Source organism: Antechinus flavipes, chromosome 2, assembly GCF_016432865.1.
Source record: "Antechinus flavipes isolate AdamAnt ecotype Samford, QLD, Australia chromosome 2, AdamAnt_v2, whole genome shotgun sequence".
In the NCBI taxonomy this organism is placed as follows: Eukaryota; Metazoa; Chordata; class Mammalia; order Dasyuromorphia; family Dasyuridae; genus Antechinus; species Antechinus flavipes.
This window is the reverse complement of record NC_067399.1, coordinates 343,204,139-343,217,428: the sequence shown is the minus strand read 5'-3', so window position 1 is coordinate 343,217,428 and position 13,290 is coordinate 343,204,139. Positions and strand designations below refer to the sequence as shown.

Here is a 13,290-nt window from a genome sequence, read left to right as displayed (position 1 = left end):
GTCTATTGGGGTTGGATTACAAAAACTAGGAAAGCAAGGCAAGAAAACAATTGTTGTCGAAAATATCTGAAAGTTTTCAAAAAAAAAAAAAAAAAGGTGAATATATCATGACAACCAAAAAAATTTAATGTTGTCATAAATTTCATTGAGAGGCCCATCCGGCATCCAGACTGGAAAAGCTAAAAGGTACACTCGAATCTTACCTTGTTAAAAATCCCCTGCAGAAGGAGATAGATTGGGAACTGGGAGGACTATTTAATTACTGGATCAGAAATGCCTACCTTAGAATTGAGTTCAGTGTGTTTGTGTGTAAAAACACAAGTATATATAAAATTGTATTTCAGTATGATTTTTTAAAAATAATCCTATGTAATTTATTTTATGCCTTTAAACCTTGTTCTGAGAAAAGGTTTATAGGCTTTACCAGACTGTAGAGAGGAGTGAGAAAAAGGGAAAAGGTTCTAAAACTGATCTTTTTGACTCTTTGAAATGAGAAACATTATTGATAAATGTGTAGCCAATCTGATTTAAAAGCTGAAAAGAGTAACAAAAACAAAGTTAAACCACTTTTGTAATCATCCTAAAATAACCCCAGTAGCATTTTTTTCTCTGCACCTTTCAGTCAGTTTGTAAAGATGTGGTCTTTTATGAGAATTTTGCTGAAGCCTGTCCATGCTCTTCTAACATGTTCATCAAGAATGTTCTCGATAAATGTATGTATTAGTTTCATAAAGACTTAAATTTTTATTTCCGTTAAAAGCTATTTTTTTCTCTCCTGTCTTTCTCTTCATTAGAAAAAAAAAGTAAAACCAAACTTGTAACAAAATATGCATAATTAAGAGAACACATTCCCACATTGGCCATGTCTAAAAAGTGTTTTATTCTGCATCTTGAAAATTCTTCACCCTCTCTAGTGAGTAGCATGCTTCCTCATCTGTCTTAAGGGATCTCATTATTTGTTGTGTTGATCAGAACTCTTAAATCTTCCAAAGGCCTTTATTCTGTTAGCAGTATTGCATAGTTCTCCTGTATTACATTATTCTCCTGGTTCTGCTTACTTTATTTTACATCTGTTCATACCAGTTTTCCTTGCTGCTTCTTATGAAATTGTCATTTTAATAATTTCCTTCAACATAATAGTATTCTATTATGCTCGTATACCATAATTTGTTCAGCCATTCCCCAGTTGGATACCCCTTTTTTCTTAATTTCCAATCCTATGCCCCTACAAAAAGAGTTGCTTTAATTATTTTTGTACATATGGATATTTTTTCTTATTCTTTGTTTTATTAATGATGATTAGTGATTTGGGTCAGAGGACAACCCTGGTGTTGTTTGTTTTTACTATATAAGCTCCTTAAAAGCAGAAACTTTATCATTTTTGTATTCATATTTTCAGTGCTATCTGGTTCTTCAATGAAAGATGAACTATTATATTTATAGGTCTGCCTAATAGTGCACATGAAATCTTTTTTGAACTGAGCTGTCACTTAAGAAATTATAGTAAATAACTATAGAAGCAACTTTTTCCTTTTTGAATGATTAATCATTTTTCTTCTTTTATGATTTTCACTGGATCTACCTTTAAGAGATGAGAGAATAATTCTTATATTTTCTACTGAAATTAACAGTTTAGAACAGGATAAAAAGATTTTAGTCAGTTTATAAAAATGATCACATGAGACCTTCAATTAGTTTTTGGTTTTCATGTTAAACTTTTAAGTCTTCATGATGAAAATTATTTTGAAAAGGAAATTCAGACGTGGGAATTTTAAAGATCTTATATTGTTCAATTGTTTTTCAGTTGTCTGATTCTTCATGATCCCAGTTGATGCTTAGTTTGCTAAGATACTAGAATAGTTTGCCATTTTCTTCTCCAGCTCATTTTGCAGATGAGGAAACTGAGGCAAATGGGAATTAAGTGACTTGCCTAGGGTCACACAGCCAGTTTCTGAGCCCAGATTTGAACTCAGAAAGAAGATGGTGGGGCCAAGCATACTATACTTCCTAGTTGCTCGATGATCTTAGAGAGGAAGAAAAAAAAATCATATGCTAGCTAATTTTTTTTCTCCTGATTTGACAGGTTTGAGAAGTTTTTATGGTTTATTAGCTCTGAGAACTATCTCATTATAGGTGGAAGAGATCAACAACAAAATGAAATGATTGTGAAGCGATATTTGACACCAGGTTTGTAAAATCCATGTTAAATTTTTGAAGTTTTTTAAATGTACAAACTAGCTATCTTGATCACAAAAGCATTTTTCTTCATCTTGTATTCCCTTTGAATATCATCTTGGACAAGACAAAACAAAAAATCATAGGATTTAAATAAGGTGAAAGGAAGCTTAGAGTTTTAACTAGTCTAGTCTAATCATGAGAAAAACTAAGGCCAATAGATATTAAATGATTGTTCAAGGTCTTTTTGATGCCAGATAACAAAAGCCAAGGTTCTTGGAAATAGAAATAAATTGTTCCACAATGAAATTTACTGATTTGTGGAACACCTGATTCCAGCAAAATCAAAGTCCTCATAATCTGGTTGTCCATGACCTACTTATTGAAATTTATTCTAATGAGTTTCCTGAAGGAAAAAAACTGTAATTTTGTTCAATTTTTCAGTGCTGAAATTTGCAAGCAGTCTCTTTATACTTAGAACTTATGTGTATTGTGATGTTCCTTTTTGATTTTTTTTTTTAAAGGAGATATTTATGTTCATGCTGATCTTCATGGTGCGACAAGCTGTGTAATTAAGAATCCCACAGGTAACATTTTCGATCTCCTTTAAGAAGATAAATGCTAATTCTGAGTTATAGAAGTTTCGTATGATAAAGAATATATTACTCTATTCTGTTTTTCATTTCCTCTGTGCCTTAGTAAAGCTAAACTCTGCATTCTCTGGGACCAAACAGCTTTCATCCTTAACTTTATCCTTGTCATTTTCTGCCCTGCCAAACTTGCCATTGTTGCTTCACCATCCCAAATAGTACTGTCAGAGGCTATGCCCGAATGGAACACAACAATTCTGCTTTGTCTTTCTAAGATCATGTAATTTCATCTTGATAACTGCTGTTTCCCACTTCCCTCACCTTTATCCCCAATCATATGGCCCTGTTTAAAGCTAATTACTAGATGAATGTTTTAATTGGTATAAGATTAACATTTTGAGATAAGTGAATAGGATTGCCATTAATATTGGTATCCCTTTTTCTTATTTAAGACCTATTTCACTAGAAGTGACTTGATTTTATTAGTATGTGGGGAGAGGGAGGAGAGACAACACAGCAGTTGTGCCATTATTGTTATAGGAGAACCAATCCCACCACGGACTTTGACAGAAGCTGGCACAATGGCGTTGTGTTATAGTGCTGCCTGGGATGCTCGAGTTATCACCAGTGCTTGGTGGGTGTATCATCATCAGGTAATGGGAGCTTTTCCTTTTCTTAAAAGGAAAAATTAGTATATGTGAATAATATGTCAGTAAATTTATAAATAAACAAAATTAATTCAAGGAGGCCAGTATTAAAAAATAGGATTGTTGAACTAATACTGAGTACCACCACAATCCATGTCTTGCTGGATAGAGTCTTTCTTTGACATTATAGAATCAAGGTTAATCTTTTATTTGACCGTATTTTATGCATAGTGTCACAATTGGAACAGTTAGGTGGATAGATGTGGTGTTTTTGTTCTTTAAAATATAATAATGATACTCTCTGGGAGAAAGCAGATTTCTCGGGGAGGTTTTGTGGAGGCAGCCTTAGTTTCAGTTGAAAGTAATAATCACCCAAAATGCAGCCAGCTGGTAAAAATACAGGTGTTTATTTTCTCCTAAAAAAGCCCGGTTAGTTGAGAGGCCTATCTCTCTGCTTGGTTCCAAGAGCTCCCTCCAAATGTCTCCAAATCCAAAGGTATGTCCTTCAGCCTCTTGGTTCCAAGAGCTACCTCCAAATGTCTCCAAATCCAAAGGTTTGTCCTTCAGCCTCCAGCCAGCCAAGTGGAAAATGGAATGAATCTCTCTTGCCTCTGAGAGAATGCTTCTGGCTCTCAATCTCCCAGAGTGCTCCGTGTCTGTCCCAGCGTGCTCTCTCCAATCTAATTCAGCTGAATTCTCTTGATTAGGCCTCTGTCTGATTTTTATATCTGAGAGAGTGGGATTGTGGGATATCTCCCAGCGTGCTCTCTGGCCCTAAGAGCTTCAAGGGAGGTGTGAATTCAGATATCTCATATTAAACCCTGAAATCTCCCAAATGTGTGAACTCCAAGGAATAAAGGTGTGAACACAAGCATTGTATCAATTAGTTCTACTTAGTACCTTGTTTCAGATTCTGGCCCAAAACATCTCCTTGCAAGATCAGATCAATAATCTATCAACTCTAATGAGTTAGCAGTTTGTAAAGATTCCAACAGATAGAGAGCTGGACTTATACTCAAAAAGACCTAACTTTAAATTCTGGCCCAGACATTATTTACCTGTGTGCACCTGGGCATGTCTTTTAATCTTTTAGCCTCAGTTTTCCCTTTTCTATAAAATTGTAACATTAATAATAATCCTATCTTACAGGGTTGCTCTATAAATTAAATGAGATAGTCTTTGTAAAATACTTTGTGAACCATAAAGCATTATATATGGTTGCCTAAAAATGTACAATAAATATCAAATGTTAAGAATCATTAGGAGAGTAGCAGAGAACCAAAGAATGATTTACAAGGAAGTAAAGAAGCAGTGATCATTCATGAATATAATTTCATCTACTTAACATTATGTACTTACTTGATCTGGTAATTTGTTGTTACATATTTTGAATCCTTCCTGATGTTCTGCTGTACTCATGACAATGTTCTCTTATGTTTTGTTTTATTTTGTTTTGTATTTCTTTTCTGTTTTCCTTTTTTTTCTTACACTATTTTTTCAAATAAAAAAAATAAAAAGCACCAGCCCTGGGGCAGGGGGGAGGAGGAGGGAAAAGATAAGTTGAAACTGGCAGAATTGAAGACCCAAGATTAAATCTGGGCCCAATCATCAATTGTTTTATCCTGGCAAGTCACTTCTCTCTCTCTCTCTCTCTCTCTCTCTCTCTCTCTCATTTGCCTAGGATGATGGATAGAATTGCATGGGTGATAAAGATATTTATATTTAGGCAGGGGATGATTTGGTAGGGGGAGTGTATATATAATATCTTTCTATCTGTATTAGAGAAAGAGACATGAGTTTTTCCTCAATTGATAAATGATCAAAGAATATGGACAGGCAATTTTCCTATAAAGAAATCAAAATATTTTATTGCCATTTGAAAAAATGCCCTTGAGTCATTATTGAGTAGAGAAATAAATGCACATTAAAACAACTTTGAGTTATCATTTTATACCTATCAGATTGGCTAACACAATTGAAGGGGAAAGTAACAAATTGGAGGGGATATGAGAAAACTGGGACACTAATTCATTGTTGGTGGAACTGTAAACTGATCCAACCATTTTAGAAAGTAATCTGGAATTATGCCCAAAGAGTTATTAAACTGCCTATACCCTTTGAACCAGCAATATTACTACTATGTCTAATTTCAAAGGTATTTAGGGAGAAAGGAAAAGAACCTAAGTGTTCAAAATACTTAAAACAGTTCTCTTTTTGATGGCAAAGAACTGGAAGTTATGGGGATTTTCATCAGTTGGGGAATGACTAAACTAGTTATAATATATAATTGTATTGGAATACTACTGTGCTTTAAGAAATTATGATTTCATTAGATAGATGTGTACAAAATAATGAAGAGGAAAATCTGCAGACCAAGAGAACAGTGTGAGCAATATTGTTTTAAGATTAACTTTGAATCAGCTAAGTCATTTTGATTATTATAAATTCCATATTAACTGCAAAGGACCTAGAAAGGAGGATGCTATCTGCATCTAGAGAAAGAATTGATAAATAGAAATATGCTTTTGCAAAATACCTGAAAAGGTATAACTGACAGGTACAATCTATTACTAATATTATTCCCTTTGACTAGGTTATAATTTTAAATTTTAATTATAATCCCTGTATTGCCATATGCCAGTCACAAAATTCCATTTTAGAACATTCATGTTTTCTACCTCAGCTATTACATTTTTATACTTCTCTATTTTTTTGCACTGAACTTCTAGTCCATTAATTTTTATAGAGAATTATTCTTAACAATCTAAAATTTAGAAAATTATCTCTTCTCTTCTTTGTATTTTATATGTCTTTTCAGCCACCAAATGACAATCTCTCTTAGTGTTCAGTGTTTTGTGATAACTTATAGAACTAAAAGTAAAATTAAAAATAAAATTCTTGAGTTGAAACTGGCAGAATTGAAGACTAAGTCTGGGCCCATTCACCAGTTCTTTTATCCTTGCAAATCACTTATCTCTCATTCTCTCTCAATTTCTCAATTGTAAAATGTGGACAAATGTAACACTCAACAAAGAATTGTTGTGAGTATCAAATGAGATAATAATTGTAAGTGATTGTAGTGATTGATCCACAGTAAATGCTTGTTCCCATCTATTCCCCTTTTCATTCATTCTTTCAGTATTTCTCTTGTTAATTGAATCTAATATTATTTTTCAGGTCTCTAAAACAGCACCAACTGGAGAATATTTGACAACAGGAAGCTTCATGATAAGAGGTATGGATTTAATATCAATTTCCTCATTTCCACTGAGGAATTGTGAAGGGCATATATTTTTAGGAATCTATTTAATGCTATTCATTAGCATAAAGTAAGGACTGAATGCAACTGTGTCTTGTGTGATCTTTGTAGTAAATGGGGACAGTTTTGGCACTTTAGGGGCAAGATTTACTGTCTTCAAATCCATTTATAATTTTATTGGTTTAAGATTATATGACTGTGGCATATATTTCAATAGAAAGAATGATGAAAGTGAATTGTTTTAAGATGTGAGAAATGTAAAACTAAGGATAATCATGTACTTCTACTAACTTCACTATACATAATATAGAAATCTTTGTCTTGCATATATTTCTGCATACTCTGTCATGTAGTGAAATACTTGAAGCCACTAATATATTTTGCAAACAAATATAGAAATGTTTTTCTTTTATCATTCACCCTTTAAAAAAATATTTAAAATTAAATACAAAAGAAAAAACAAAATAGACAGAAAAATGAAAAAACAATAACAAAATACTGTCATGTACCTAGCAGGATATTAGAGAAAATTCAAAATATGTGACAATAAATTTCCATTTCATTCATGACTGTTCATCTTATAGAAACTTTTTAAAAGCAGAGATGTACATTATCTTTTTTAGGAAAGAAGAATTTTCTTCCTCCTTCATATCTTATGATGGGGTTTAGTTTCCTATTTAAGGTACTCTTCATTTTCCTAGTTATTTTTTCTTTTCTTATATTTCATTAGCAACTTAGACAAAAATCACTTACGTGAAAAATTGGTTCTCTAGGTAGATGAACCATGTGTTTGGAGACATCGAGGGGAACGGAAAGTCAGAGGTCAAGATGAAGATTTGGAGACAGTGGCTAGCAGCGCTAGTAAGCTAGTTTCAGAAGAAATGGAGCCATTAGGTATTTCATGAATTTCATCAAATTCAATAAGAATGGTTATTATTTTGGTAATCTATAAAAATATTTTTAATTAAGAGAATAATATTTGAACAAATATGTTTCTTTTCGTAGATTACTAACTGTTCTGAATTTTGGTTTCCTTTTTCTTTGTAGTCTAAGTGCCCAACACAGTGCCTTGTACATAGTAGGCACTTAATGTTTCTTGTACCCAAACTGGAAACTGATTAACTAAATCTAATATTTATAATAGATTTAATTATTTACTAAAATAATAAAAAATAATTTAGCAAATGTGAAATTAACTATCACAAAGATAATTTAATAATATGTAGAATTAGTATTTAATTTTGCACCTAAGAATTATTATAAATAATGCACAGATGACTTTACAATAAGTATAAGTTTGTCATTGTAGAGTACATGTTGTAAAATGGTTGGAGTACTGGGGTTTCTGACAGTTACTTGTTTTGTTTCTTTGGGAAATCCCTTTACTTCTATGGGCTACCAGCTACTCTTATAGGACTTTTGTACGAAGTCATATAAAGATGAATGTGAGAGATAGCACATTCTTGAGTTTTCCATGTTGAGGAATTGCATATCCTTAGAATTTGTCATTTGAGTTTTTGCTTAATTTATTAACTCCAAGTTAAATAGTACTGTATTAGTTAAAACACATTAGCATAATTCCTTTAGATAAGATATATATGGGAAATGTAAAAAACATATGAGAAACTGTGGTGTAGAGGATAGAAATCCAGGTTCAGAGCCAACCTTCAAGTTTAACTTCAGTGATTTTGTGGTCCTGGGCAAGTCATTTTACCTTTGAATTCCCTAAGTACTTCTTTATTTTGCTGATGTATATTGACAAAGGGAGTTATATAAACTCTCACTAGGAGGTTACCGTTACCAGTCACACCTAATTCCAGGCCTTCAGAAAATCTCTGGCCACTTCTCACACAGTGGTTCTCACTCAGTCAGAGGTTTTCAGAGATCTCTGGCCACCGCCTCACCAAGAGGTGGTTCTAACGTCCAGCAGAGCACCGTCCAGCAGAGCACCGGAGGACAGCTGCATGCAAACTCAAGATCTTTATTCCACGGGTTCACATCCTGCCCTAGCAGACCACCTCCTCACTCCTAGTGAATTCCACCTACTTCCTATTCCCCATTGTTTATATAGGGTCGATGAGGTCACACACATACAGCCAATTAGGGAAGGAGATGCCTCCCGTTGATGATGCAATCTCAGTGCGACCATAGTTCTGCTCACTAGGCAGTCCATGCTGGTCACAGAAAATCACATCCAGGGATTTCAGGCTTCTAGGCCTTTGTACTTCCTTATTGCACTGTATAAACTTCCTCTCTGAACCCTTATAACCTTAGCTGAATATTTCCATTCATATGGTTTTACAGGCCCTATTCTTATGATTCCTTCCCCCTTTCTTCCCTTTTATTCTCTGCTAGATTATTCCTTGGATTTTTGTGTATGTGAGAGACAATTGGGGTTAAGTGACTTGCCCAGGGTCGCACAACTAGGAAATGTTAAGTGTCTGAGGCCGGATTTGAATTTAAGTCCTCCTGATGAGGGCCATTGTGCCATCTAACTGCTGCATCTTTGGATTTCTAAAGAGCATTTTTTAGTTATTCTCTAATCCTGAATAGTATTTCCCATTACTATTTGATTCATCAATGTATAAAATACAAAATCAAATGTATACTTTCTCTTATTTTGTTCTTATTTTATGAAAATACTCCATAAATAGAAGTTATGAGTCATTTACTAGAAATTGGATGAGACTGCCCATAGTCATGACCACTGAGCCTTTGAATTATCTGCCCTCAGAGAAAAAAAGCAGTTTTGAAAAACTTTAATAGTTTTTCAGTATTCACCTTTTCAAAACCTTGTGTTTCAAATTTTTCTTCCACCCCAAGACAGCAAGCAATCCAGTGTAGGTTAAACATGTGCAGTTCTTTTAAACATATTTTCATATTTGAGGAAAAAAAATCAGATCAAAGGGAGAAAAAACATGAGAAAAGGGGAAAAAACAACAACAAAGAAACAAACAACAATAAAAAAAGTAGAAAAACTATGCTTTGATTCAAATTCAGTCTTCATAGTTCTCTCTCTGGATTTGGATGGTATTTTCCATTTTTATTTATTGAAATTTTATTTCAATAGGTTTATTGAAATTGCCTTAAATCAATAAGGTAATCCATCATATAATCTTGTGATTATGTGCAATGTTCTCTTGGTTCTGCTCACTTAACATAAGTTTATATAAATCTTTCCAGGCTTATCATCATTTCTTACGAAACATTCCATTTCTTAGATTCCACAACATTTATATGCCATTCTCCAACAGATGGGCATCCACTCGTTTTCCAGTTCCTTGCTGCTATAAATATTTTTGCATATGTAGATCCTTTTGCCTTTTTTATGATCTCTTTGGGATATAGACCCAGTAGAGACATTGCTGGATAAAACAATATGCACAATTTGATAGTCCTTTGGACATAGTTCCAAGTTACTCTCCAGAATGGTTGAATCATTTCACAGCTCTACCAACAATGCATTTGTTACCCAGTTTTCCTACATTCCCTCTGACATTCATCATTATCTTTTCCTGTTATTTTAGCCAGTTTGAGAGGTGTGAAGTAGTACCTCAGTTATCTGATTTTGCATGAGAAAAGCATTTTTTTAAATAGCTTCCTGCTCCTCAAAATTGCCAGAAGTCAAACTATTATTTAATTATAATGACCAATTTCTTTCCCAGGGAATTGATGTTGAAATCTACTTTTCTCTTTTAGGAGAAAGATGGTGGACCACAAATATGGAGTGTGGTATTTGCCAGCAGATATGGTCATTATGTTTTATGGTTTTTCTTAAATGATCTTCTTTACTTTAAGAGAAGTCTCAATTAGTGGGAGTGGGTTAAAGGGAAATAACTTTTATGAAAGCAGAAGTCATCAATAAAACTAAAAGAAAAGAAAATTTGTCCTGGTAGACTGACTTCTTTGTCCACTCTACTTTGTTGTGATATTTTAACTTTAATTTTCCTTATTCTGATGCAGATAATGGTGATAGCAGCAGTGGAGAGGATCAAGAAGAAACTTCTGAAACTGTAGAAGAAAGGGAAGTAGTAAATCAAATTGATCAAGAGGTCATTAGCATTCAAAATGACAAAAACAGACCAAAAGAAGGATCAGCACAAGAAGAGAGCTCAGATGATGATGCCAATGATGATGATGGTGATGATGACGACAGCGATGACGACAATGATGATAACACCAATGACAGTGGAAAATCTCAAACAATGAAATCAGATCAGGAAATAGCAAGTAAAAGGAAGGATGAATCTGAAATATCATTAAATTATCCAGATACTACAATTGATCTATCTCACCTTCAGTCCCAAAGGTGATTCAAAAGTAACTAATGTGAAGTTTTATGAAGAGCTAGTGATAATATAGAAAAGTAACAAAAAGATTGAGCCTTCCCTCTTCCCTAATAGATTTATTTCAGAAACTAGATGATAACTCTTTGTTTGATTTTTAGAGTTTTAATTGATTTTAAAGAGTTTTAATTGATGTATTTTGTCTCTTAAATCAAAGTAGATGCCATCCTTTGGGAAATGGCTGAAATGAAGGAATCTTATATATTCTTCCTTCACTTTCCCCAAAAACCATAATTATAACAAGAGGAAAAAAAATTAACAAAATTGATTAATACATTGAAAATATCAGGAAAAGTGCTATATGTAACACCTGGAGACCTCTCATCTTTATGAAGGAGTGGATTTGTTCTGTCTTCTCGTATGTCTTCATTCAAATCATGCTTGAGCTTTATAATTTTGTTACATTCATTTTTGATTTTTTGGTGTGATTCTTTCCATTTATATTATCATAGTCATTGTGTGTATTGTATTTTTAGTCCTGCTTACTTTACTCTACATCAGTTCATGTAAATCCATATTTTTCTGTATTCATTACATCATGTAATCTCATATGACAATAATATTCCATTATATTCATGGATATCTACTTCATTAATATTTTTGTGTATTTGGCAACTTTCTTTTTATCAATAACATAAAGATTTCTAAGATTCTTAATCTAATTCTTAGATTTCTAAGAAAGGAATCTCAAAGGGTGGAGATATCTTCCTAATTCCACATTGATATCCATAATAACTATACCATTTTACAGGATAATTCCTTTATTTTTAAGAAATGTAGAAATTAAAAAATCAGCATATGTGAAAATGCTTTATGAAATCTGATTTCAACTAATCTAAATCAAATTAGAAACAAACACAAGGCTATCATTTCCTAAATTGATTGTATAAAGCTGATGGCCTTGCAAAAAGCTTAAAATATATCTTGTCCGAGTGAAGAGTATAATATAGAGAAAATCTAAAAGAACAATATTATATAGATTTTACCAAAGATTGGATTTATTGTAGTGTTACTAATGAAAAAGGGTATGTGAAGAGCATTTTGTTTTGATGCCTAAGGTGATTTTTAAAAAGCTATTACTAATAAGTGATAGAATTTGTTCTTGTTTTCATAGATCCTTCCAGAAAACAGTTGCTAGAGAAGATACTTCTGATGTGGTAAGTTGTTGCTGAACTTTTTAAAGAAAATAGCATTATGTGTACTTTTAAAAGAAGAAAGTAACTTTTTAAGTTAGCAATTTTGTAGAAATTAGGATTAGATCAAATATTTTATATCATATGTAACAAAAAGCTCAAAATGGAAAGGTGACCTGAATATAAAAGATCAAACCGTTAATATTAGAGTGAGACCAAGTATTTTCCACCACAGTGGTTAGGAAGAGAAATCTTAACCAGACAAGCAATAAAAGACATTTTAAAAGATAAAATAGACTATTTTTACTATATAAAACTGGAAATATGTTAATACAGATAAAATCAATAAAGACAGAGTAGTGGAAAGGGGGTAGAATGAGAAAAATATTTGCAGCAGTGTTATTAGTAAAAGTCTTACCTTCAGAATATACAGTTATATCAAGTGCCATTCTGCAATAGATAAATGAATATGAAACTTTCAAATTATAAATGGCCACATAAAAGTATGATCCAAGTCTCTAATAAGTTTTAAAAAATACAAAATAAAGCAACACTTAAAGGGTTTTTTTTTTAAAGATGGAAACAATATTGGAGGGGCTTTGATGAAATGTGGTCCAACTGTTTTGGATTTCAATTTGGAATCATGGAAGAAAAGTTACTAAACTGCCTATATTCTCTGACCTGGCAGTATTACTGCCAGTGGGCTTATACCACAAAGTGAAAATTCAAAATAAAACCTCATTTTATATCATAAAAGTCATAGCATTACTGTTTGTGGTAGCAAAGAACTAAAAAGAAAGTAGATGCCATCCTTTGGGAAATGGCTGAAATGAAGGAATGTTATTAATTAATAAATATAATGATGAAGATGAAGAATTGAAAGTAATAGAAAAACCTGTGATTATCTTGAAAAAGAGATAATCAAAAATAGGCCCTTTCATGGCAGAGAAGCAGAGGGGCCCACTAGGACAGAACACATATGCATTATCAGATAGGGTCTTTGAATCAGATATTTTTTGCTTCCTTAAGTGATTTTCTTTGACACTAGAAATAATTAAAGGCATTCATAAAACATTTTTTGCTTTTGTTTTTAATATTTGAAAAGTCATTAGTATTGGGGTTTATTTTTTTGTTTTTTGT

The 13,290-nt window shown here is 32.7% G+C and overlaps 1 protein-coding gene across 2 annotated transcripts in view; it reads left to right on the top strand.

Annotated features, from left to right (window-relative positions):
* Positions 1-13,290, top strand: part of NEMF (nuclear export mediator factor) — a 78,556-nt gene that overhangs the window by 32,203 nt on the left and 33,063 nt on the right. For both annotated transcript variants that reach the window (XM_051977921.1, XM_051977922.1), the window contains exons 17-24: positions 2,084-2,187; positions 2,700-2,762; positions 3,306-3,418; positions 6,590-6,647; positions 7,295-7,353; positions 7,445-7,565; positions 10,635-10,980; positions 12,132-12,174. In XM_051977921.1, coding sequence (XP_051833881.1) covers positions 2,084-2,187; positions 2,700-2,762; positions 3,306-3,418; positions 6,590-6,647; positions 7,295-7,353; positions 7,445-7,565; positions 10,635-10,980; positions 12,132-12,174 — 907 coding nt within the window. The remainder of the gene's footprint in view (positions 1-2,083; positions 2,188-2,699; positions 2,763-3,305; positions 3,419-6,589; positions 6,648-7,294; positions 7,354-7,444; positions 7,566-10,634; positions 10,981-12,131; positions 12,175-13,290) is intronic.